Source organism: Gymnodraco acuticeps, unplaced genomic scaffold (assembly GCF_902827175.1).
Source record: "Gymnodraco acuticeps unplaced genomic scaffold, fGymAcu1.1, whole genome shotgun sequence".
Lineage (NCBI taxonomy): Eukaryota > Metazoa > Chordata > Actinopteri > Perciformes > Bathydraconidae > Gymnodraco > Gymnodraco acuticeps.
In genome coordinates, this window is record NW_022989799.1 from 4,463,720 (window position 1) to 4,490,642 (window position 26,923).

Below are 26,923 nucleotides of genomic sequence, written 5' to 3' on the forward strand. Positions count from 1 at the left end.
CCTTTATTAGGACACAGAAAGCTTAAGAAAATTCACCAGTGGGGTGTGTATTGAAGTATTGTTTAATAAAAAACAATACATGAACATCTCGTAAGCTTGAGTTAACCAGAGACCTGTGGAATCGAACCAGAAACTCTGTCAAATGTAGCTTATTCTCAGTGCTCATCTGCGTCTTGAGACTGATGCACAAGTCACGAAGCTCACAGCAACAAATGTAACCAAAGAGGAAGTGTTTGCATTGGTATAAACCCAAACGTTATTTTTTACTGAAGACATTATGTCACTGTTTCCTATGACATTACGTCGGTAGCTTAAGTAACATAACCAACATATTTATTTTAAACCATACCACGCTGTTTTCTCTAACCCTAATGAATAAATGTAATCTAACTGGGCAGTTTGGTCAAGTATACCTAACCACGACTGTTTCAAAAAGTTAAGCATGTGTTACAATGACACACTCCTCTGTTGAGATACTGCAAATACTAGAGCAGCAAAATATGATGAGTAGAGATGAGATCAGAGGACTGTACTACGAAGCAGGATTTTCGCTTAGCGGGCTAACTTCAGGGAAAACTCGGGCTTTCCGGTCCTACGACGCTGGTTCTCTTTTTAGCGGGCTAGATCTCCATGGTAACTTATGCTGTGCGGCTAACCTGGGGCCTATACTACGAATCAGGCTTTTCGTTTAGCAAGCTAACTTCTGGGATTTCCGGTCCTACGAAGCTGGTTCACTTTTTAGCGGGCTAGATAACTTATGCTGAGCGACTAGGCTGCTCCGGAGCAGGATAGGTTCCAGGATAAGAGATCAACTCAGTGAAAGCACTGCCTGCTGACCAAAGAGCTCAGTGTGCGAAGTTTAAAGCGATTAAGTCATATTACAGGAGAAAGGAAATACAGTTTAAACTGCCGTTGCAGGAAAGACGGCCGGCAAAAATCACCAACTGTGTGAACGTGAACATTAATAGAATATCACCTCCCATCTTCAGAGCAATCTGACTATTATAACATTAGCGTTAAGAAGAAAGCTTACTTAAATATCTGCCACAACATAAGTAACCGGATCAGAGTCACATTAAGTACAGTCCCTGTGAGTGCAGACGTCGATGTGTCCCATTATCATTCATATCACATCATAATGTATCATATATCTCCTTATCTGAGTCAGCTGAGCCGTATCGGGCCATGCAACACTCACAGTGTCACAGACTGTATGCAGAAGTATTATTTTAAGCAACACATTAAGTTGACAAAACACTCGAGTCAAATGTAATTAAAGTCAGATCGTGTTTTAGACGGGGCAGTGATATCATAAACCTGTTAATGTACGCATTCAAACACTTTGTCTTTTGCCAGCTGTATTCACCTTGCAGGTGCAGCTATGTGGCTTTTATCCTGGATAAAGTGTTTAAGTCATGGATGTTTAAAGTTTAACTTCTTCATATTTGACTAATATTAAAGTTCACTTTTCATTCAGGAAGTATGACGCTGCGCTGTCAGTACGCTTCTCCATGTTTGTGATTGGTCGAATGCTCCAGATACCACCCCTTTCATGTGAACGCGCACCTAACTAGATAGGACACGGCTGGCTTGAGCGATCCACTTGATAACCCGCGTCGTAGGACCGCTTAGCGAGAGCGCGTATGTTTTGGATTAGGCCAACCGGCTAACTCAAACATATCCAGGTTATGTTGAACCAGCTTCGTAGTATAGGCCCCAGGTTGCTCACAGACATCCAGGAAGAGACTCAATATGGCCCCCAAAAAAACATAGAATTAGTACAAAGAGCCATAAAAACACTAAAAAGAGATGCAAAACTGCTGCGAAGAGAAACATAGAGACTCACAACCCTATTAACAGGAGTAAAGCAACCAGAAAGAAAAACTAAGAAACTACAAAGAGGAACAATTAACTACAAAGAGACACCTAACACCTACAGAGACAAAATAACTGCAAAGAGAAATACATTGACATCAACGAGACACAAAACAACTACAAAGAGGCACCAAGCGATTACAAAGAGTCAAAACAACAACGACATTAAAAGTAACTACAATGAAGAACAAATAGACAACAAAGAGACGCAAAACAACTACATAAGGCGCTTTCACACCGGAGTACTTTTCCCAGTCTAGTTCCGATATAGTTGCGAAAATGTGCGTTCACACCAAAAAAAAACGGAACTAGAAATTAGTCACCCCCTAGAGCAGTGCTTCTCAAACTTTTTTCAGTAGTGTACCCCTTTGAAATATTTTCTCAGCCAAGTACCCCCTGACCGACCCCGGACATTTTTGACAGAAAAAACCTATATAAATAATTACAATATAGTGATGTTCCATCAGTGTTTGATTTATTAACTCCTTAATGCATGAATTACAACAAACTAAGGATATTTTCATCTTCATGCATGAAAAAAAAGATTTTTCCAAGGAGTTTTTCAATTTAATTAATATATGTTTAACAAACCAATTATATATTATTAAAAACTATAAAGACAATACACACATGTAACATGTTTATATGAGGACCCCCTTAGTGGTTCTAGGAATATTTTTTATAAAATTGTGTTTTCTATTTAACTTTTTGTCCTAAGATTATTTTTGTAATCATGCATGGTATTTTTTTAATTAACCTTTTTATTTATTTTTACCTCACGTACCCCCTTCAGTACCCCAACGTACCCCTAGGGGTCCGCGTACCCCCATTTGAGAATCACTGCCCTAGAGAGTAGGCTTGTTTGAGACAAGCGAGACCTGCGCAATTGCGATCACCGTCTTGCTAGTGCGTTGCATGATGGTTAGTCATTTTGTCCGACTTGCTCTGGAGACTCGCCTACATGAGACGTTGAAATCTCGCGGGACAAAGACGCCCGCAGCCTTGAGAGCGAGGCGCGGCGAGGCGCAATTCCTCTCCATGGGCTGCGGAAGCGAAATGCTCAGTGGCGACTGGTCATTAGGGGCAGTGTGTGTGTGTGTGTGTGTGTGTGTGTGTGTGTGTGTGTGTGTGTGTGTGTGTGTGTGTGTGTGTGTGTGTGTGTGTGTGTGTGTGTGTGTGTGTGTGTGTGTGTGTGTGTGTGTGTGTGTGTGTGTGTGTGTGTGTGTGTGTGTGTGTGTGTGTGTGTGTGTGTGTGTGTGTGTGTGTGTGTGTGTGTGTGTGGAAAAGAGAAGTGATTTTTCCTGCAGAGGCTGCAGAGAGTAACACCCTCCCCTTTATGACAAAGACGTGGCTTGTAGCCAAATACTGAGTTCATTTACATTTACATTTCTGTGGACAGTCTTGCAGCACACAATGTTTGAGAAGTAGAGGGCCGAAAATGTTAAACATGAATATGGATACGTTAGGTAAACTCGCTGCTCCGGCTACAGCAAAGATTCGGTAAGAGGTTTTATATTATTTTATATGTTGAGGTGGTTGATGACACAAAATCCCTTTTTGCAGCTGCTTTATTCTATTGAACTGTGTATATATTTGTGCACTATTGACAAAAAATGTAAAATACTTTTTTGTATGTGTTTGCAGTTTAGTGTCAGAAAAAATGTATTGTGACATTTGCTAACTTTTTACTGAAAGTAACAAAAACAAACAATCTCAATGTTCAAAGTACTCTTTTTGAATAAAAAAAGGATGCTTTTACCATTACATAAATCCTAAATTATGTATGAAAAGAGATAAAGAGGAGAATTCAAAAGAATTAAAGAAAGAATGATGTGTGACTAATTGACATGAATACTGCAATCTTCTTCTTAAATACCCTTTAAAGCTGAACAAATCATTAACTTCATGTCTATCATTTGTTCTGCTCACAATAACGCAAAACTCATTTAGTAAAGATGTGTTTCTGAATAATAAAGCCAAATTATGTGTTTTTCCAGGCAGCTTCAGAAGATTGTTCAAGACATCAAGAAAAATGACGGCAGCTTACTGAACAAACTAAGAAGGTGAGTCTCTAAAATCTCTTAATCTTTTTATTAGTACTACACACTTCTATAACACTTGGAAAAAACAATCCAAATATATCAGTTTCACTTTACATGAATATATGTGTGGCTGTTGATCTAAAATGTCCCTGTGGTGAATACATGCATTATTAGAGAATGTCAATTCCCCTTTCACAAGCAGTGGAATAAGAGAAAAACCAACAAAGCAAAAATAACTACAGCAGATGGCTGTTTCAATTTCCTTTCCTGAAATGAGTCCCTTTAAGGCACATCAGGAAATAAAATACATGCATTACAGAAGCCATTCAATCTCATCTTGTCAGGTAAATATGCCCAGCAGTCTACTAACTGCTTTTATGTAAATATAGACATTTCACAGTTTTACAGCACAGGTGGTGAGTGGTATGTATGCAAATGAAATGTTCCATACAGCAAGATAAAGTATCATTACACCAACCATTCCACTCTACTCATTTAAATCACAATTCATATTGTGTCAAATCCCTGTTATTTAGCCATTAATTGCCTCAACATCTCTTTGTGTGGCAGATTGAAAAGTAAACCGGTTCCAAAAGTACCTGCGAGGGATTACAGAGGTAAGAACTGAGCCATTCACTTCACATCACTGATGCAACTGGAATATTTAAACATGAGATGGAAAAAACTGGTATTTAAAACTCTTATGACACTAAAAAATAAACCTTCGTTGGTTCAATATATATATATATATATACATTTTTACTTAAAGGAGCCCTACTATGCTCATTTTCAGGTTAATATTAGTAGCACTGTAGCCCTCATTTGACAGCAGTGTTTACTTTCCTAAACACGGCGCATAGCATCATCCATGTGGACCCTAGTTTGTTTATGCTTTTTAGTTTTTTCTGACATGTGCTTTAAGTCTCTCACATCTGTCTGGATCCATGCTGGGTCTGGCCCATAGACTGGTCTGATCCTGACATTTGAAAAGGGAGGCAGGGGAAGCTAAATATAGCACTGGTGTTGGTAGTTAGCCAAGCCTTCTTGCTAAACCAGCTCCTTGAAAAAGAGCACGTATACTGCCTTCCTTTGTCCTTAACTCCTGCCTATGTCAGGCTGATCAGGTCCGAGCTCTTTTACTCTCAGCGTTCCCTCCAGTGATTAAACATCATTTTCCTTCTCCATATTCGCTATCTAGTTTTGCTTACACTCCGTCTCTGTCTAACTCTCTCTCATTCAAATGTCAATCACTCACTCTTCGGCTTCACTCCCTGGCGCTCTCTGATACCACCCAATGAACGCATAGCATAGACATTTTAAAAAAGGACAGCTACTGTATCAACATTTTAAAATTGTATTTAAAGAAAAGGCCCTGACAAAACAGCAGGGCTCTATTTCAGTAACTATTAACTATAGAAAAAAAGACAGCAACAGCTGACATCAAATCCTTGCTGAGCCTAAAGATAATCATAAATAAATAACATAGTGAAAATAAATGTATTGCAATGCTCAAAACAGCAGCATCCAACAGTCTCTAATCCTTGGATATTACATGTCACTGCATGCATGCATGGGGCACCCGTAGCACAGACATTATCATATCATTCTGTCTTGTATTACTTAACAAAAAAAAGAAATGGCTCGTTCGAGGGCGCGAGCCGGCTCCCATCGTTCACTTAGAAGAGCCGGCTCCTTCGCGACCGACACATCACTAGCACCCCGAGCTGCTCCTATCTGTTGCATTGAAGAAGTGCGGACTGCGCATGCACCATGTAGTGAGTTAGCATTTTATCACTACCGGTTCCCTGGTCTCAGAGCCAATGGGATTTCTCCATAGGATTTTGGAAAATAGCTGGAAATAAGGTCTGTGTTTGACACAAATTTAAGAGACGGATCACGTTTTGTTCTACGACATTAAATCCATCAGCAGTGACCCCACTGGTGATTTTTGAAGAGTTTACGTGTCTGAAAAACGATGGTTGTTAACAAGTGGCTGAATAGGACTACAGAAGTTGTCGAGGCCGTTTTACGTCATTACACCGAACACGTAAACACTCCCGCTAAGTTTGTTTGCCCTGTTCTGCTTGAAAGCAAGTACCTGCCTCCTGCAAACTGTTCAAACAAACGCTTCAACTTGTACCATTTTAAATCTGTATTTTTGAATATCGATCTTAAGTTGGCGTGACGTTGAAGTCGTGTGACCCTGCTGTACTCGGCTGTAGTTCGTTATAGCATAACGTTAGCATTTTGCTTCTGGCGATTAGATTTATGATTTGAAAATTATAAAAGTAGAGTTGACATGTGGATATTATCCAGCTGAACAAAACGTGCATTTATCAAACAGTTTCGTTTTCCACAGACCTTATTTCCAGCTATTTTCCAAAATAAATGTGTCGAGGGAACCCATACGCAGCTTACTTACGTCATCCCTGCACCACTCTATGGGCAAAGATTTCTGTGCCCCAAGCAGAAAACATGTGACTTATCAGTAACTTTAGACATCGTAAAACCATTTTTATCGATATTTTATCATAGATTATACATTTAACTGACACCAACTATATATAATATGTACCTTGTTCATTCAAAAAAAGTTGTAATGACAATCTAGAATGTGGTAAGAGGTGGGGCCGTGCCCCTAGCGCCCCTATGGGCCGGCCGCCACTGCAACATCTCACATTTAACGCCACATAAACGTTTATCCACATAAACTACAACTTAAAACATTAATAATACAGACTGTGCCACTCAACATGGTGTATATAATCCTAAACTTTGAGACGGAGTGCCGACTCACTTAACGAGTGACTTAATGAGCCGCTATAACAAACATGCACGCAGCATGCACAGATCACATGAGCACGGAGACTCTGCATTAAGCCACATCGGCACAGAAGTTATCATAATAATAATAAAGTGACAACAGGCAGTACTGTGGACAAACACTCACCTTCATTTACGCAGACAATACTGTAGAAACACTTAGGATGACACTGCACAACCTGCAACTTTACTTCTGACGCACATTACCCTCTGATGTATAACGTCCCCCAACACGTGGGTTAGCCCCTCCCCACTATGAAGACATAACTAAACAGGTATCAACTCTATATGATAACTGAATATATATAACAATAACTTATAACTTTGGGGCCTTTTCTACAGTAGTTGTTGGCAATGAAAATCTTAAGTCCCTGGCCACTCCAACAGTGTATCATACATTACATGTTACTTGTTAGATGCTTAGGGTTACTGTGGACACTCCCCACAGGAGCAAGTGGTGTAATAAAATATAGTAAAAGTAAAATGCAGGAATATCTCCAGCCTCCAAGCTCTTAAAATGTCCAAATTTACAAAAACATTGCAACTGTGCTTCAGGAGAAAGCACACATGACTGCACCCATTTCCATTTGCCGTTTTGAGAAGCATACTGTGATCAATTATGTGATGCTTCTGATACAACTGCATTGTAAAAACAGCAATTAAGTCATTGTGGAGAGATTATACAACTCTAAGTGAGAGGTGAGGAGACAAGCTCCACTGGTTTCCTCAACCAAGAGGCAGGCCTTCAGAGATTGCTTTCGTTCTAAAATTAGAAAAGGTTCTCTGACACCTGCTCGCATGACTTTATTACTGGAATTTAATATTTTTAGTTGCCTGGGTTTCTTAAAAATCCACAATTAAAATAGTTTCTACAAGCTCATTTCTCCCTCTGTGGTGGGTTGTGACACTTACTGAGACTCTGTACTTTGCAGTTTTTCCATAATAGTACTTTATACCTCTACTCCATTACTTTTAATAGAGAAAAACTTTCTTTGTACTCCACCACATTTATTTAACCTTTTTAGATACTTTTCAGATTATGATTTTTCATGAAAAAAAAATTGATAAACATATAACATGAGATATCTCTAAAGAATAAACATCAGTTTGAGGTCCAAAAGTAAACTATAATATATCAAAAAGAAAAACTCCCTCTGGAGGGAACACTGGGATTTTAGCCTTTGCAGACCATTTACATGCACAGAAACCTATAACACACTACAGGTAAGGGGGAAACCCCAAAAAGCAGAATAGGGCTTCTATAAGTGAGTTCTTGAACAATCCTTACTTGTAATGAAGTATTTTGACATTCATGTATTAGTACTCTTACTGAAGTGAAGAATCACATTACTTATTTGATCACTCGCGCTTTGTAATAAAATCATTTCACATACCTGTGTTTACAGATTTCAGGGAAGATGAAGAACGGTCAGACTCTGATTATGTAAGTTGGGACATACAGTATGTGAGTTATAAATCATTTAAAGCAGGGGTGTCAAACTGAAGGCCCGCAACCTCATTTTCTGTGGGCCGCAAGAGCATGCAAAGAATATAATATACAATACAATTAGTGTAATTGATGAATATTTGCTTTCAATTATTTGCCATAGACTTCTGCTTTCAGACGTAGTTATTTATAAGGTTATTTACAGAACTGATAATAATCCAGTGCAGAGCCAATAATGTAATATAATACATTATTTAATATATATTATATATTTATATATGTATATTTATATAGTCTTAAAGTTACAACCGGCCCTTTGAGTGCGACCATAATGCTGATGTGGCCCACAATGAATTTGAGTTTGACACCCCTGATTTAAAGTGTAATATTTCTATGGAACATAACAAGCAAGTTGTTCACAGGACAATGACATGTATGAGGATCCACATGAGGAGCAGGACGACAACTACGAGCCTCCCCCCAGCCACAAAGCCTTCACCCCTACGCCCTCTGCTTCCTTCCCGAGGGGGGAGTACCTCGGTCAGTACAGTCATCTGACAACTCCTTATGTCTGCATTTATTTCACCCAAAAAATATTTTTGTACAAACATCATCAGTTCTCCCGGATTCATTTTCACACACAGTTTCTATTTCTTCAATATTTTCTCCTTAACAGTGATCACTCTCTTCCTGGTACATTTGCATTAGTCCATTCAGCCCTTTCTCACCATTGAGACAAAGCCACAATTCTCAAAGGGCTTCACAACGGTGATTCATGCAAATGCTGACGTCCTGTCTCTACTTCTCCTTTCTAGACAACTGCCGGAGCAGACCCGGCCGGCTGCCCAGAAAGCCCCTCCGCCCGGGCAAAGGCTCCAGACAGCTGCCCCCAGAACCCCCCCTTCAAGGGAGCGATGAAGTAACGCAACTTTTTCCACCTAAACATTTATTTAATACTGTACTGCAGGCCTGTCTCGTCCTGGATACTTCAGCATGACTGTGTCATGGAGTATTTCGCCATATCCTGTGTATTGGCAAATGATGAGTGTGGACAGCTGACCCCATTTTCACAATTTGTTGTTCTGCAGGAAGACTACATCAATCCAGACTGCAGTAACGATGATGACAACTACATTGAACCTGCTGAGAATCCCCCTTCCAGTAAGATACAGATCAGAAAGAGAGGAGGCACACTGATTTCAAATCTTTGAAAACTAAAATGTTTTTATGCTTTTGTCTACCAATCAAGTTGGAGTTTTCAACCAGTTCTGTACGAAATCTGTAGAATATTGTTATAATTAATGTAGGAATTGTTATATTATAGAAAAACATGTGTTTGGTGAGTTCACAGAAACGTTGACCTTTGTCTAATTTAATCAAATGTCATGACGTGCATCTCAAATTTTGAAAAAAATCTCTCCAAGGGTTTCTAAGATACTCCGTTCATGAGATTGGGATGGACAGATGAACGGACTACAACGCAAAAACAACATGCGTCCGGCCACTACTATAGAATAGTCCTAAAACCTGAGAAAGAACAAGCTTTTTACCACATCCGGTTCCCTCGTTCACATGTTTTTTAGCATGTGTGTGGTTCAAAATAAGGTCTGTGGTTAACACAAGCATACAACAGTAAATACACCACTTGTCAAATGTTTGCAACTTTGATGGGCCATAAAAATGGTGGTTGCTAACAATCGACTAAATAAAATATTAAACGTCATCACGCTGACACTAGTCTGCCTTTAGCTAAGCAGTGGTGATAAGCAGGCAATCGTGATCTGAGTTAGCTTTGTATTACTGCCAATCGCATTTACGCTTCAAAAATCTAAAAGTGGTGTCAATATGTGGAGATTATCATGTTGAACAAAACGTTTAAGTATCATAAACATGTGTTTTGCCACAAAGCTTAATTTCAGCTAAATACCAAAATCCAATTTGGAAATCCTATTGCTTTTTGTTCAGGGACTCGTGCGATTTTAACTTCCGGGTTGGCCTACAAAAATAAGTCATCACTGCAACATTCAATTGGCGGTGGAGGCACAGAATTACTGTAGCTATATTGAAGCTACTGCTGCAAGACTGTCACTATGAAGATGTAATAATGATCTCTCTGCTTCTTCTCAGATCCTATGATGCATTGTGGGAGCAAAGCAGGAAGGGACCGTCCCATGATGCCTACACCTTTAACAGAGCGCTCACCCAGTCCTGGTAGGTACATCAATAATTTACTAATTTACCCCAACGCTAATTCACGAGGGGCTATCAGAATTACAGATTACTGGTCTTTATAACCTGTACTCATAACAACAGGCGCTTTCACACCGCAGTACTTTTCCCACAAAGGTTCATGATAACTTAGTCATGAGAACTAAGTACAGATCGCGTTCACACCGGCATAAGCCCCTGGGGGAGGATTAGGCAAATGAAGCCGCTGACGTCAAACAACTTCACGGCGTATACTGCCACCCGAAGTCCCCGGCCGGAAGTCCCCGGAGTTGGGGACTGGCTTCAGTAGAAGCTGCTGGGACTCCCAGCAGGAGGTGTTTACATTACCTATGGGTGTTGACATGGAGATCATTGAAATGCAAAGCGACATTGAATTGAAGGCCAGAGCAAGAGATCAGGACTTTTGGTCACTCGTGAGTAGAGAGAGGTATCCACTAATTGTGCCATGTGCGCTTAAACTGAAGGCCTACTTTGGCTCCACATACTTATGTGAAACGGCCTTTTCACAAATGAAAATAATGAAATCCAAGTATAGAACTCGTATGACTGACGCACATCTTACTGACTGCCTCCGGCTGGCAATCACTAACTATCAGCCAGATTTCAAAAGGCTTACAGATAATGTGCAGTCACAGCAGTCTCAATAAAGGCAGGCTGATGGAGCAACTTGAGCATTGGAAATATATTGTGCATTGAACAGAGAAACTTAATATGGATTACATTGAACTGTAGGCTAATATCTGTACATGCGAATACTACTAATTGAACTGAGAAACTAAATATAGTGCATTGAACAGATACTGTAAATATTAATAGTTTGTAGTGAACAGATATGCCTACCGTAAATATGAATATTGTACATTGCACAGATAACTGTGCATAACTGTGTCTTTCTTTGTGTGCATCTTTACACGTACATTGAGCCTGTTGTAACATAAATTGATTGCAAAAATAAATATGACGATGAATAGTCTTACTCCTAAGTGGGTTTTTTGGAAGATATCGGATTGGTAGATCTCGGTTTACATTTTGGAATAAAAAGTGATCTTGGGCTTGAAAAGGTTGGTTACCACTGCTCTAGGGACTATGAATGACTTTAGAAAAAGTGATGGCCATCCGATAATAAGACATTTCAAACCTAAAAAAGCCATGTTGCTATTGCTATTTGGAAGAAAAAAAGGCCTATGTTATGTCTACAATGTTGAAAAAACAGATAATAGGCCTACATGATTGAATAGTCTTTGTAAACACGCAGAAATCAGAGACAGGCAAGAGCAGTCAGTCCAAACACACACAAAAAACCCAAGGGCGAATATGTTGCAATGCAATCCTCCTACAAAACAAGTGGTTTGGTTCTACACTGTGTCTAATTTCGGCTCTGGTTGTTTTTCAGACTTTTATGAAGTTCCTGACAAAGAGGTAAGCTTTTATGTAAGAGCGTTTCCAAGTATTCTTTAAAGGACATTTACATGTGGAATTCATTGTGGTTCCATTTTATGGTGTCTTCACAGGGGAACTCATTATCTCTTCCAGCAAACAGGTCAGTGGGAGACTTTCTTCATGGAGGCTCATTCATGTAATTGTACAGACATGCAAAACACAATGATAGTATTTAGACTGCAGTCTCTAAGACTCTGAGACTATAATCTTTTGAATTTTTCAGACGTTGTCCAATCCCCGCCACACAGTCTCCTTCTACACCACCCAAGCCCAGCCCCAGGTAGGATTACTAATGCACTATGTACACCAAAAGGGCTGGCTTTTGCCACTGACAAGCCCAGATTGTTATATAAATGTCTGACAAAACTATGGATAGGACCCTGTGGATATATAAAACTTTGTTCCATTTTCCGCTGTTTGATCTGATGAGTCTCTGAGATTTCGTTCTGAAATCTCATGTCCCGTCCATATTGTCTTAATCGGCTACCATATTCAGTCATTACCTTGGAAACCAAGAAAGTGTATCCTTACATTAGGATACACTTTCTCTACTCCAACATAACAAACACTGGCACTACTCTCACCCACGATTAGACTGTTTTCTTTAGGCAAGAGGTCACATGACACAAAAGTAACAGTCCGTAAAAGGATGATAAACATTTAAATGTACTCTTTAGGGTCCATTCTGTAAAGTTCCACAACACTGAGCTGGTCAGAAGCCAAAACCAGACGGCAACAGTGCAGAATTGCAACAATGGGATTACATTGCAGCATGTTTAGCTGCTGCTCAATACTGGGCCGATATCTGAATCACTTGGGATAAATAGGGTCCTGGTTGAAGAATAGTGGAGTTACCCTTTAATTGCAACTCTTTCTCTGTCTGTTATGAAGTTAGCAAATGTCTTTCCGAATACTCCAATAATGAGTTGTGTTTCTTTCAGAGCGAACCCGAGGAGATCTCCTACTCCTGTGAGTGATGACAAATGATCATGTGAAAGTGGTTTTCCAGAGATTTACGGAATGTTCCACAATTAATAATATTGGGATTTTCCAGGTCCAGAAGCCCTCAGACGACGATGAATATGAAGTTTGTGATCCAGAAGATAGTAAGTATTACTGCTGTCATGTTGTGCCATCTAGAGGATGACCAGTGGAAGAGAAACATTTATTTCCTTACGTGTATAATGTAAGACAACAGAACAATGTGACCTTAGTAAAGAAGAAACCAATATATTAAGGATAAAAAAGGATTTAATTGATAGGAAAAGCTGCCTTTCATGAAGCATATTCAGGCAGTAGTCTATACACCAACACTGAAACACATGAGCACATACTACAGTTTAAAAAAGCAGAAGGCGTATAGATTCACTCTTAAAGTATTAGCCTACAGAACAGTACAGCTGACAGAGAAGAGACAACATCTGATCCTTTCAATTTAAAACAAACAAGTTATCTTTTTAGGTTTTTAGTAACGTTGAAATCCTGCTAGTAATCCCAGTTTTTAGAAACGAACAGTAATCTGATTCCGTTTATTTTTTATGTAATTTTTTTTGCATCCTGATTACGTAATCCCCTTACCCCTCAAGCCTGAAAGTAGTTACTTGTTGGTAGATCTCTTGTCATTTCATTGTGTGCTCTTTCAGGTTCCACTAATAAACGTGCTGAGGGTCCTCCTCGACCCCGACCAAAACCTTTGCCAAGAGAGTAAGCATCACTTCCGATTCCATATCATGTTTAAGCTTAAAAAGGGAATTACTAGTTGTCTGAAATCATTGTCTCTTTCTCTCTCAGGAGGTCCCCAATACCACCTGTCAAGCCGGTAGGAATATCAGACAAGTTCTATTACGATTTGTATCATATATATATATAGATATATGGCTACAATTTATGAGTATCATAATAATCATTTAATCTGCAGATTGTTTATAGATTCATCGATTTTGGTCTACAAAATGTCAGTCAATAGTGAACAATGTTTATCCCAGTTTCACAAAGTAAAGGTTAATGTCTTTGAATTTTAAATTGTGTTGTCAGTCCAAAATCCAAATATATCCACTATGGAACATATACATATAGTACAGAAAAAAAGCAGGAAATCTCCAATAAACCTGTTTCTGATTCTGATATTTGAGCGGTTGAAAACAGCATTTTCTGTGTAAAGAAATACTTTAACGTTTAATCGGATAGTGAAATAGTTAGCAATTCATTTTCTATTTAGTTGACAAATCAATTATGCGATTCATCGTTGATGTTGGAATCAGATATCATCAATATTGTCATGGCTTTAATGTGGGACACTGTTTTTTGTTGTTGCAGAAGCCAGAATTCAAACCTAGGGAATTTGAAAGTAAGTGTTTAAGGAAATACAGTATTCCTCGAAACCTATGTACATATTTTCTTTGTGGAATGTATCTTTCACTTTCCACTCATTACTAAACAGCCAACCTAATTACCATACGTCTGGTTTCCTACAGGCCGAACGCTGCCTGTGATGCAAAAGGATCTGAAGCCTCAGAGAACAGCTTTCACACTGGACTCCCAACGACCAAAGTAACACATGCAGCCAACTGGTTTACACAACTGTGTTGTCGTGGGGTGGGGGTAAGGAAGGCAGAATCCAAATTGAGTACAAAAAAGGGGACCCAGGTATAAAAGAACAAAAAGCCAGCTTTTAAAAAGTTGCTATGAAAAAACACGAAACTAATATAGCAGGTTAAGGTAGTTAAAAGGAACAAGTAGACACAAAATGAAAGACGTTCCAGGATGACACGAGCAGCACAAACACAGGGCGGAAACACGGACTGGGAATATGGACGGAAACCTTAATAACCGGACCACACATGGTGGGGGGGGCATTGGCAGGAACGTTGACATGGAACTAACAGAGAATACTGGGACAGACAGGCATATGTTCACAAACAGAATAACTACATTGTCCAGGCACAACTGGAGAGGGCATCAAAAACACTCGGACAGCAGGGCGATGACACTCAGGTGACAGGAAGTAACCAGGCAAGGAAGCACAAAAATCAAGATCATGACGTGTCTTAAATGTGGTTTGCTCTGTTTGTTTCTTTCTTGCAGAATTCCTTTTCCACAGATGACCTTCCCGAGTAAGTATGGTCTGCTCCGGATCTTTTTACAGTTGCTCCATTTTAAAATAAAAAATAAACAGCATTTTACATTTCTACATTATCAAACATTACACTATTAATATCATGTTTGCGTTTTTTGTCCCAGAGCCAACTGACAGAGGAAGTGTCATTGCTGACAATGGGACAACAGACCAAGATAAGGTTTGCCCTTTCAACATGTTACTGAAAAGCTGATTTCATATTCATTATCCCCTGCAGTCAATGTGTTGAAGTGTCCCTTGGCAAGAAACCCCAAATTGCTCCTGTTAGCTCATCTTCGGAATTAAAGTCTATGTAAGTAGCTTGGATAAAAAGGTTAGCCAAATAACACGTAATAACACCAAATTATGTCCTCCATTTACTTCATTTCAGGACGCTGGCGTCTATAAGAAATCCTGGTATGCCTCGGCATGTGACCGCAAGACTGCTGACGATGCGTTGTGTCGCTCGGGCAAAGTAAGAATCTTCTTATTTTGGAGAGCGCAGTCAACAAAATGAATAGCATGTGTGGGTTGTATCCCATAATGACCCCCTGCTGGGTGTGACTGTGAGAGCTTTGTGTTTCAGGACGGGGCGTTCATGGTGAGGAGGAGCTCCGGTCAGGACACGCAGCAGCCATACACACTAGTGGTGTTTTATAAGGGCAGAGTGTACAACATCCCCATCCGCTTCATAGCCGGCACTAAGCAGTACGCTCTGGGAAGAGAGAAGAAAGGGGAGGAGGTAGAGTGGAGGGCTTTTAATCTTGTGGGGTTAAACCAGGTTTGACTGATGATGTCATTGTGTAGGCCGACCCTTGAGTTTGCATTGCAAGGGTTCCCTTAACTAAAGGCAAAGGGATTTTTACAAAGGGCTTTTGGAATATTGTAGAAAATAGGATCTATGGTCGTTCAATATTTAATATGTAATATTAATATTCCTTCTGTCATATATATTTGTATGTATATATATATATATATATATATATTATATATATTTGTATATATAATACCTTGTTAAATTCAACATGTATATTTTCTACTTTCTTGTTTATTTCTAGTCTTTGAATTTGTATTGTCTTTTTATGCTGCTGCAACACAAAAAATGTCCCAAATTGGGATCAATAAAGTACCATCTTATCTTATCTTACCATGGTTGCATGACTCCATGTCAACAACGCTAAGGTAAAGGCGCCTAATGTTCGGTGTGATGACTAGTCTCATTTAGCCACTTGTTAGCAACTGCCGTTTTTAAGACAAATAAGACTTTTTCACCAGTTGGGTATTAGTTGGCATATTTCATGTCCTAAAACAAAACGTGAAACTAAAGTTGCAATCGAAATGATCCAACCCCATTGCACATAAGGGTTAGTGGCTCAGTGATGCTCTGGGGCTGCTTTGCTGCCTCTGCACTGGAAACCTGCAGTGTGTTGAGGGCACGATGGATTCAGTCAAGTATCAGGAAATCTTAAGAAAAGACGTCATGCCGTCTGTGTGGAAGCTGAAGCCTGGGCGTCGTTGGACCTTCCAACAGGACCATTTTATTTATTATTTATTTTTTATTTTTTTTCGAGCATGTAAAACCAAAGAAAATACAAATGAAACAAAAGATGATACAGACATGATACAGTACTATACAACTGAATGCAATAACAAAACGAAATATTTAAATAATAATTGAATAATCTGTAGTATCATTGTCTGATAACAATACAAAAAATATATATATATATTTAGCTAATTACACGTCCGAAAAGGAACAATGATCCCAAGCATACCTCAAAGTCATCCAAGGCTTGGTTTCAGAAGAAGAAATGGAGGATTCTAGAGTGGCCGTAGCAGACGCCTTGACTTGAACCACATAGAAAATCTCTGGTGGGATTTGAAGAAGGTGGTTGCAACTCGCACACCCAAGAATAATACTGAACTGGAGGCCATTGCCCATGGGGAATGGGCTAATATTCCTCAGGAACGCAGTCAGAAGCTGGGGTCTGGCATCATGTTTGCAGCAGGTCAGAAGAGCAAAAGGGTGCTCTACTCAGTACTGAAGATGCTTTTCAGGAAGGGGTTGAATCATTTTGAGACTGCAGTAGTCATTCAAAGTAGCATTTTGTGTTGAATTTGGATAAAAACCCTTGTAGTATAAGTTTCATTGAACTACTTAGACTATTCTTGTGTAATTTGTTTATTGACAGCTGAGACATTGTATATTTTGCCAATAAAACTAATGTGCAATGGGGGTTGAATACTTTCCATTGCAACTGTATCTTAGGCTTTTGTCAACCACAGACCTTATTTGGGGTATTTAAACAAAAACTCATTCAATACCATTGACCATTGACTTTATTTAAAAAATAGTCAAGATGTTGCAAATAGGTCAAACTCACTATGTGCGCTACTAATTGTATTCTAATCGTTTGATTTCTTCTCAGAAATCTAACTTTTTTTTCAACATTATTTTAGGTACTTCAATGACTTATAACATTTCAACTTACTACCTCTACACACGGCCCTTATGACTCTCCTGTAGATACAACTTTATTGTTTATTTGGTGAAATTGTATACATAGTACAACATTTACATTAAAGTGATGAACATAGCATACTGTCCACCATTGTATATTCATTGTAAAAAAAGAGCCATTACTATATTTGTTTCTGCTGTTGTTTGGTAGTTATAATGACTCATTTATAATCACCTTGAACATTTCCTGAATAGTTTCAAATGTTTAGTGGAGTTTTAAAATCATTTCATCTTCATTTTGTGATTTCCAAGACACCTACTCTTCTCTTTTAAACATACTCGTCTTTTATTCTTTTTCAGTTTTTCAGCAGCATCTCCCACATCGTAGAGAACCACCAGAGGCATCCTCTGGTGCTGATCGACAGCCAGAGTAACAGCAAGGACGCCGTCAGACTGAGCCAGCCCGTCACGCCTTGATGACCTCACCACGGATTGGACAAACCTGCTGTTTTTACTGTCAGACTATTGTTTACAGAAGTCATTATTTGATGCATATCGCCTCCCAGTGTTCAACGAATGCTTCATCCACATCATTTAAATGTGTATATCTATCACTATCCCTGAGTGATCTTGCATTTGTGAAGAATCTTCCAGAAGAATCCACAAGCGGAGAACAATCTGAAGGAGTCACAAAAACGTATACATTTCATTTATCCAGAGCAACTCACAATAATGAGGATACAAACTCAGAACAGCAAGTTATTTAAAGTTCTAGATACTGAAATGATATGTTTCTCTTTATTGGCCAATGTGCGTCTGTGACGGAAAAAAACATGCATTTAGAAAACTCTAAACTGATCTAAGGAGAGTTTGAAAGGTTTTAGTCAGAATGCATGTGTTTTGGAAGTAGTCAGCATAAAGCTGAGCAGACTTGTTATACGCTTAAGATGCAAAACACCACCCAAAAGTTTCTTAGTGGATGTTTTGTTCCATCGCAGACTGAAAACCTAGCATTATAGTGATATTGATGATCATGGTGTTTTTTGAAGGATCAAATATGATTTGTTAAGTCTGTGGAATACTATTTGTTTATATCTCAGCTGTGAAAAACTGCTAACGCTTTGGTCATTTTGTGGTTGAAGTATTCCTTTCATATGTAGTCCAGTACACAGGATTGTATGTATTGCACTCAAGACTATAACTTTTTGAAGATGTTTTTTTAATGCGTAAACAGTGTAATAAAAATGAATGTGGGGAATGAGACAGTATTGCTGTGGCTAAAGAAAGCAGGTTGACAAATAGATTATGTATGACAGCGAGACTTTGGTGAGTCAAAATTACAAGATTGTATATTTTTTAATACAATTATTTTCTTGTCTTGTATAATACCTGGGCTCACATCGTTTCCAGTCATCATAAAAAGCGACAAACTATCATCCTCATGCACATTTATTGCATAATAACAATTCCTAGGCACTTGGTGAAACTCAGGCAGTATTTGACAGTACCTCTATCTGGACTATATACACAATTATAAATCTTTGATCTAAATTGAAAAAAAGGATATATACACAGTGATTTAATGACACTGAAGTGTGCATTCCTGAAACAGGCGCTATATCGGAATACAGGATTAATCCGACACACACAGTCCCCTAGCCGTGAATACTGAGGGATCATGGCTGCATACGGAAATGTTCAGCACAGCAGGACACACGGGTGAGATTGTCAAAAGCTTCAGACTGATAAGGGCGAGGTAACGGGAAATATAAATCCTCCTTTCATAGTGCAATTAAAAGATAAGATTATCATTTCAAGTCAAAATAGGAAACTCATTGAGAGGAAAAATAAAAATATCATGATCAAATCATCTTGGCCTTTTAAATTCCAGAATTAAAAAAAGATTTCAGCGACATCACAAAATGCAAGTTTAAATTAATCGTGACTTTAGGGACAATCTGCTGCATGAAAATATACATTATACAGATAATACTCTTATTTGAACATCATTTTTTTACAAACACGCCTATTCTTTCAATAGCAAAAGCATAGAGGTATAAAAGAGTCATAAATAAATGTTGAATAACAGCTTATTGTCTTCTTTCTGTTTTGGTATATCTGAGAAAATTGTAGGTCTCTGCGTCCCATTCCAAAAAACATAAATATGATAGCTACCTCACTGTAGAGCCAACCCGTACATAAAGTGATTGATAAAAGTCAGATGGTATGGCAAATGAACATGTTACAGTGTTCTATAAAAGATTCCGTTAGACAGTGTACGTAAATCATCTTAAATAAAGCTATTTCGTAGACAAAATTCAAACCATACAAAAGGACTAAATTATCCACACCACGTCCTTGTGGTTTCCGAATAATCACTAATGTACAGATTGTGTATCGAGCTACTCCAACAGGTGAGCCCTGAGAATGTGAGCCCTCCACGAGGCGTGATTTCTCCTCAAAACCAACCAATCATAATTAAGACTTTTTAAAAAACGAGGAGACTATTTCCATTGCTGTATTGCAACAAGTCATTATTTTCCAGACTTTCTTTTGTTTTTCATCCAGTGTAAGAGACGTTTAAGAGTTTTCTAACTTTGGTCCTTTCCAGTCCATCAGATGTCTCTGCCGATGGACCATCCACGTTTCCTGACGTGCGAAGACCCTGCCGCAAAACCAGCAGCGGAATTCCTTCCGAACGTCCCCGCTAGGAGCGGCTGCCGCGACCACTTCGTACTTTTTCCTGCTCAACCTACGGAGTTTCAGTTTCAACACAAATCTCTCCTGTACAGAGTTTTTAGCGTTCCCCGCGGAATCGGGTACGGCATTTGCGTCACAGTTCGCGGCTGCTAGAGCGCTGACTGTTTTCCGTGACAGCACGACCTTCTGCACCTCCCCTCTGTACCTATTGAGGACCTCCATGATCCTGGCAACCTCTGGGATGTCGGCGTCCGGGTGATTTAGCACCACAACGGGCTGGTCTCCTGCTGGACGCTTCACCAGCTGAGATGGATTTATGGCTACTAGCTTCAGGGTCCTCTCCTGGTTCTTTGGCAGCCACTGATGCCCAGACGGCGAAGAGGGCTCCGTTAAGATGGCTTCACTTGAAGACGAGTTGCTGAGGAGATCAGGGTGGAGGAGGTCAGCAGGCGCTTCACTGACTCTCACCCCCTCAACACTGTGCTCTGAAGAGAGAGCATGGCTTACATCTGTATGGGTGACTTTACCTGCAAGACAAAATGTGAAAATATTAGATTCAAAACAGACTGGTGTGCTATTGCTGTTGATCGTAAAATAAGAATGGGACAATGAAAGATTATATTGCAAGTGAAAAATCTCAACTTAATTGAGTGCATATCTACATTGTTTTTTTCATTGAAGCATGTGGGAGCAAGGAATTCATGGTGCATTTGGATGTACCACGTAAACTCAAGCATTTGTTGTTGCTCTTCTTTCTATTTTTGTGTTTAACAATTTGCTCCCACTGGAAAAAGGACTTGTTATTACACTTTGAATAAATGATTTTGAATTGAACCGATATGCCAGTTATATGACACTTCATACAACTTTATTATACAACTTGCGTTGCTGTCAGTGGAAAAAAGTGGTTTATTTATCCTGTTTTTATGCAGGGGGACCGTATGATTTATGATTAGGCATACCTTATTTAAGGTTATTTGTTTGTCTTATTATTTAAGAGGATGCTCTCTTGAATAAAAGTATGCTTCCTATATGTGAGGAAAAAATCAAAGTGATCCTATCCAATATATAAGGTGAATTCATTGTTTCAGCACAATATCTTGCTTGAAATTCAAGCAAGATATTGAAATACATGTCAAGAAAAAAGGCAGTCCATGTTAAATCCTTAACCATTATCGTCTGCATAGAAACTGTAATCTTACCCTGTGCTGTGATTACGGGTTGGGAAACAGGGGACGGCTGGGTGGAGCTGCTGTGAGGAGTCTCTCCATCAGCTGCTGACACATGGCAGTCCGTGTTACTGCCAGATGTGTGAAGTTGAGCATTCCCGGGGCACACTTCAGTCCCAGCAATCAGACCCGTCTCACAAGCCGCACCGCCCTCGTCAACTTCTGCTTCCGGTGGCTTGTCAGACTCATGTCCCATCTCTTGATGCATCAGTGGCAAGCCTTTGAGCTTGACAGGTGTATTTCCGTCCGTATCTTTAGACCTCGTTGTCTTTGCAGCACAACTCGGGGTCAGTTCTTCCCCTTGCTTTGGCTGTGGATTTTGAGTGACGGCTTTAGAAAGGTCATCTGGATCAGATTCGGAAGCTTTGGTCAACTGTTGCTGGTGTTCTTCTGTTAACAGCGTATTCTGGAGAATCCCCTCTAATTTGACATGAGTGTTGGGAGGTCCATCCGTCTGACCTGATGGAGACAAAGAGCTTTGAGTCACCCACTGCTTCTCTTTCACTGGGTTCTTCTTCAACACTATCTTTAATGCAGACCCTGACGATCTTTTAGCCACTTTTTTAGATCTGGCCCTTCTTTTCCGCCTTCGCTTATTATTATTTGGTAAGACTTTATGAATGGATGTCTGCTCTTCGCCCTCATTTGTCGACTTCAGCTCACAGGAGATATTATTCCTATCTTCATGCATAGGCTCCTCAGGTTTTTTACTATTATCCTCCATTTCCTGATCTGTCTTTATTTCCCGATTCTCTCGGTTTTCCTGCATTTGGCCACATGCGGATGGCTCGCTCTGGGCTGGCAACATGTCATTTAGTTTGGTTTCGGTCTGTGGACACGGTGATTGATCGCTCAAATTGGATTGACATCCATTTTGATCAACTACTCTACGAGCTTCATCAGGAGCACTTTCAGGGGAATGAGTTTCCTTGTCTAATGATGTCATCATTTTCAACCTTTTGCCGTTGGTAGCACCGTTCTGAGACACAGTCATCTTGTTCTTGGCGGTCAGGATGGCGAGATTTGACGCATTGGACACAATACCATTCTCTGACTTTGGGTAAAGATTAATATCTTGAGGTACATTTGACAAAACGGTTTTAAGAGCATTGGACCATTTCTGCTCGCCAGTTTCTCCGGCAACAGATTTCATCAAAAACTGTTGAGTCTCCTTAAGTGTTGTTTGGGGATCTGACAGATGGCAGTATTTATCCAGGAACTCTTTCCCTGGCAGAGAGAGGCAGTCCTGTGTCAGCCAACACATTTCCCTAACTGCACTTCTCGTTAATCTAGACTTCATTTTTGGGAGGGGGTCATTTGGTTTCATTGCAATGGGGTGGACCTCCTCCTCTTCCTTCTTCTTCTTCTTCTTCTTCTGATTACCATTCTGGCAAACGTGGACAGCTTTAACGTGCTTAGTAAGCAACCATTTTTGAGATGCCTCAAAGCCACAGTGCTGACATCGTAAAGATTGAGTGTTCGCTTTGGACCCTAACTTGTTCCTGCCCCTTGTGCGTGGAGAAAGATCCTTACTTTCCTCCAGTCCAAAATGATGTGCATACATGTGCTCTAAAAAAACATGAACATCACCTGTGGAGAATTTCTGACACATTTCACATGAATATTTGCCATTTTGGCTGTGATACATAGTCAAATGTGCATTGAAATCAGGCCATGTGCGCTGAATGTTGTCTTTACAAATGCTGCAACAAGAAAAAGTGTCCTTGTGGCTTAATTGATGAACGTGAAGGTAGGAGAGCTCATGCGTACTGAAAGTACACGTAGGACAGGAGAAAACAGGCGGGCTCCCTCTGTGATTTACCTTGAAGTGTTTCACTAAGTCTTTGGGAACATATTCTGAGTTGTCCTTGCATTGTGAGCATGTAAACCTGAGTGTATTTCCATTGTCGTTAATCCTGTGCTGACCCTGCTGTGCTTCCTGGGGGGGCTTCTTTGATGAAGGCCACACTGTGCTTTGCTCCCACCCCTCTGCTATCTTCTTTGGTCCACGCTTATCTTCACTTTGCATAGTTGGGGGTTGAACGACTGTGTTCCTGAGGTGGGGCCGTTTGTGACAATCTCTATTCTTCTTGTTGCCACGCCGTTTATTATCTCCTCTGGAGGTAGCTGCGCGAATATCCCCCGAATCCATGTTTCTTTTTCTTCCGTCAGATTTCTGAAAATGAAGGCAAACAAATAATTATTGAAAACAAATATATAGATTCACGGCCAAAGAGGGGTTCTTTGAAATGGGTTCCATATAAAGCTTTGCTTTCACAAACAACATGTTATGCGAGTTGAGGCCAGGGATGCCAGATAACGACAGTTGAGATATTTGTACATTTATTTTCTGTCATTTAACAAAAACAAAATATGGATCCTACATCTGTGTTTATATGTCTTAAAAAAAGCTACTAGCTTCTAGTGAAGGCTTGTTTGAAGCGAGTTTGCATTAGATATATGATATATATGATACTAATGTCACCTTTCTTTAAAGAAATTAACACTTGGTTGTTTTACTTTTATGCGGTGTAAAAAATGTGTTTAAATATGTGCAATTACACAAATGTATTCCTATTTGTAATAGTGTTTATGTTGTGTTTCTTTATCTTAATGGGGACATGCACAAAGAAAGCAATATAAAACATGTAAAGATATAATTAACAAATAGATACAGCATACCGCCTGTACTCTCGGCAGGTAGGCTATGTAGTAAAATGTACTTCAAGAAAGATTAAACCATACTAGAGATTACCGTTATGACTCACATACATTAAATATCCTCAAATGTATTATTTTTGAGGCTCTGGCGATTGATTAATGCTGTTGTTTCCACAGTAAAGACATAAAAAGAAGCTGCATAAAGTGGAACTCTGTGTGTTATTAATGTTAAGTCCACCTGTTGCTGGCTATGGTTCAAAACGCCTTTGCATGGACATAATGCCTGATGGAACACACTCAGATCAGGTATAACACAACATAGTTAATGTATCAGCTCCCAGGTGCATGGAACTGCACTTACACTCACCTGCACACACAATCATTGTGAACTTGCATATAACCCAGGCAAATGCACTACGGTGGAAAGCGACATTTTAAAGGAAAAACAAAACCACACACCAATACAAGCACAAGAAAGGCTCGACGTATCACTTTTACGGAGCATTTTGGTCGGCGAATCGTGCGGCCATTGTTGTGCAGTTGACTTGACCATAACAAAGTGATGAGACTGCCTTTGTAACAAGCAACGGCCGCCTTGGGAATAGGGAAGTTACGATAAAACTATCCCACTGTAATTAAATTAGAACCGTTTACCTTTCACGTACAAACACACGCGGCTATTCACTATAGGCCTACGAGCTAACTGTTATAACGTTTTCTGAAATAGCGTTTGAGTGATTTATATAACGTGACGCGACGGTAGCGTACAAAGAAGAAATAACTTGAAGAATAAAAAGCGTGGCAACAAAGTTACGCCACAATAGTTTTTTAAACCTTGCATCGAGTTATCACTGCAGATAAAATACCCGTGAGTACAGATAAAACATAAAGCCGTAGTTGTGTGTGTAGTTGTCTCGGTTTTTACCTTTTCTTTTGTGGAGAGCTTGACAGCTCAGCGAGTGGCAGCCATGATGGTTTCATACGGGGATTACAGCCTCTGAGCTGCTTTAGCCTTTAGCCTGGTGCCTCCAACAGACACAGTGCTGTCCCGGGGCCAACATCTATACACCGAGCCGCTCAATGCAAACATGTAGTAATACGATCATATGGTGCTCACGTTTGTCAGAATGTTGTAGAACAACTCCAAAATGAAGTAAAACAAACAAAGTAGCAACAATTGGAAGCTACACACGTCAAATTAGTCCAAAATTGACCAGTAGTGTATAGTAAAGTTACAGTTACTATACACCACACTAGTCAACTTTGGTAAAGTTACTATACACCACTGGTCAATTTTGGATTAATCGGGTGCCCTTTGTGTCCCCCAAGCTTACTTCAAAGATTTTAAATGAAAGGAAACTACAACATGTATTTTTAAAGCACTGAATTAAAGGAACAGGGTTGCATTACAATGTAAAACTAAATATATATTTTTTGTTTTTGTTTTATAATAATTAGTTGTCACACATGTTTGCATCATCACATATTAATTGAATGTTAAACAAATAACAATTGCCAATTATACCAACATGATGATGCTAACATAATCATAATGCATGTATACTTTAATTGAGAAAAAGACATCTGAAAAAATCATAGACTGTATATAAAAAATACATGAATCTATGAAATTGCACTATTGACACTCGTCCCCCAGTTTTTTTCAAACCCGTCACGCTATACATTTACCCCCCTATTAAAATAATGGATCAGTCCATGTGTCATCTGCATTGAGGGAGTGACATCACAGAAGTCTATTGAGAAAAAGGCGGCAAAGAAAGGCAAGTGTCAGTGTCTTTTCTTACCTATATTTCATTTTTTTATTGTCACATTGAGATTGTCAAGCTCTACATTTCAACTCTGTTGCATGAATTACTTATAGTAAACAATTATTTTGGAAAAATTAAACAATAGTTTTGCAAAATATTACAATTGTATGATGTCCTTAAATTCCATCATCTTTGCTAAACAAGGTCTCATGGCTACTTTTTGCCAAAAACTTCAACCCCATCACATTTTTTCAAGGATATTCCTAGTAATTATATATATTTTGTGCCTGAGGTGGGAACATTTGTTTTCTCAAAGTTTTAAGTTGTCCACTACCAGATGTTATGATCAAAAATGCAAAAAATGTAGTTTCATTTTTCAAAAATGTAAAAACCCAAAAGGCACCCGATTCAGAGAATCACCAAACTAAGTAGATAGGCCTACTCAAGTATGCTACTGTACTTAGTACAATTTTGAGATTTATACTTGACTTGAGTATTTCCATTTTATGGTGCTTTGTAGGCTACTTCTAATCTGCTACAAATCCTTGTGTGCTTTTACTCCACTACATTTATTTAGTATTTTAGTTACTTAACAGATTTGGATTAATGATGTGAAATATAATCAACACTTAAATAAGACACCTGGAGTAAATTCACAAGCTACCCTGCAGTATATAAAGATAATTAAAACTAGCTGCATATTATATTTGATTCTAATCTATTTGACTCAGTTTTTTTGTGCACTATTTTTATTTAGCTTTTATTTATAAAATATTACTTTTTGTACTTTAAGTATATTTTGATGCTAATACTTTTGTACTTTTACTATTTTTTTATTGTCACATTGAGATTGTCAAGCTCTACATTTCAACTCTGTTGCATGAATTACTTATAGTAAACAATTATTTTGGAAAAATTAAACAATAGTTTTGCAAAATATTACAATTGTATGATGTCCTTAAATTCCATCATCTTAGCTAAACAAGGTCTCATGGCTACTCATGGGAGCAACATTGAATGCAGGACTTTTACTTGTAACAGAATATTCCTACACTACAAGGTCTGAGTATATTTCCGTTACTTTTGGATTACCTCAATATCAAATGCAATGCTAATAAATACAAGAGAAAAT

At 39.1% G+C, this 26,923-nt stretch overlaps 2 protein-coding genes across 6 annotated transcripts in view; one reads left to right on the forward strand and one right to left on the reverse strand.

Moving 5' to 3' along the window:
* The window catches only part of blnk (B cell linker), a 64,328-nt gene extending 45,638 nt beyond the window's left edge, over nucleotides 1–18,690 (forward strand). For 2 of the 4 annotated variants that reach the window (XM_034223842.1, XM_034223851.1), the window contains 21 exons: nucleotides 3,873–3,938; nucleotides 4,488–4,534; nucleotides 8,147–8,184; nucleotides 8,610–8,727; nucleotides 9,003–9,106; nucleotides 9,276–9,348; nucleotides 10,315–10,398; nucleotides 11,810–11,835; nucleotides 11,928–11,956; nucleotides 12,080–12,136; nucleotides 12,798–12,825; nucleotides 12,911–12,962; nucleotides 13,500–13,560; nucleotides 13,648–13,675; nucleotides 14,173–14,203; nucleotides 14,331–14,406; nucleotides 14,941–14,969; nucleotides 15,097–15,152; nucleotides 15,363–15,446; nucleotides 15,558–15,713; nucleotides 17,793–18,690. In XM_034223842.1, the coding sequence (XP_034079733.1) occupies nucleotides 3,873–3,938; nucleotides 4,488–4,534; nucleotides 8,147–8,184; nucleotides 8,610–8,727; nucleotides 9,003–9,106; nucleotides 9,276–9,348; nucleotides 10,315–10,398; nucleotides 11,810–11,835; nucleotides 11,928–11,956; nucleotides 12,080–12,136; nucleotides 12,798–12,825; nucleotides 12,911–12,962; nucleotides 13,500–13,560; nucleotides 13,648–13,675; nucleotides 14,173–14,203; nucleotides 14,331–14,406; nucleotides 14,941–14,969; nucleotides 15,097–15,152; nucleotides 15,363–15,446; nucleotides 15,558–15,713; nucleotides 17,793–17,909 (1,360 nt within the window). In that variant the 3' untranslated portion in view covers nucleotides 17,910–18,690. Of the gene's footprint in view, nucleotides 1–3,249; nucleotides 3,376–3,872; nucleotides 3,939–4,487; nucleotides 4,535–8,146; nucleotides 8,185–8,609; nucleotides 8,728–9,002; nucleotides 9,107–9,275; nucleotides 9,349–10,314; nucleotides 10,399–11,809; nucleotides 11,836–11,927; nucleotides 11,957–12,079; nucleotides 12,137–12,797; nucleotides 12,826–12,910; nucleotides 12,963–13,499; nucleotides 13,561–13,647; nucleotides 13,676–14,172; nucleotides 14,204–14,330; nucleotides 14,407–14,940; nucleotides 14,970–15,096; nucleotides 15,285–15,362; nucleotides 15,447–15,557; nucleotides 15,714–17,792 lie in introns of those variants that run through there. The other 2 variants (XM_034223860.1, XR_004569752.1) reach the window with 2 other exon arrangements.
* LOC117551072 (zinc finger protein 518A) lies at nucleotides 18,641–25,350 on the reverse strand. 2 transcript variants are annotated; one of them, XM_034223779.1, is made up of 4 exons: nucleotides 24,948–25,350; nucleotides 23,184–23,537; nucleotides 21,335–21,820; nucleotides 18,641–20,659 (listed from the first exon to the last, which is right to left on the reverse strand). In XM_034223779.1, exons 2-4 carry the CDS (start codon nucleotides 23,242–23,244, stop codon nucleotides 20,013–20,015), a joined length of 1,194 nt encoding a protein of 397 aa, XP_034079670.1. In that variant the 5' UTR covers nucleotides 23,245–23,537; nucleotides 24,948–25,350; the 3' UTR covers nucleotides 18,641–20,012. The 2 variants fall into 2 exon arrangements, with proteins under 2 accessions (XP_034079670.1, XP_034079660.1); XM_034223769.1 differs by having other exon boundaries at nucleotides 21,335–23,537.
* Between the last annotated feature and the right edge of the window lie 1,573 nt (nucleotides 25,351–26,923).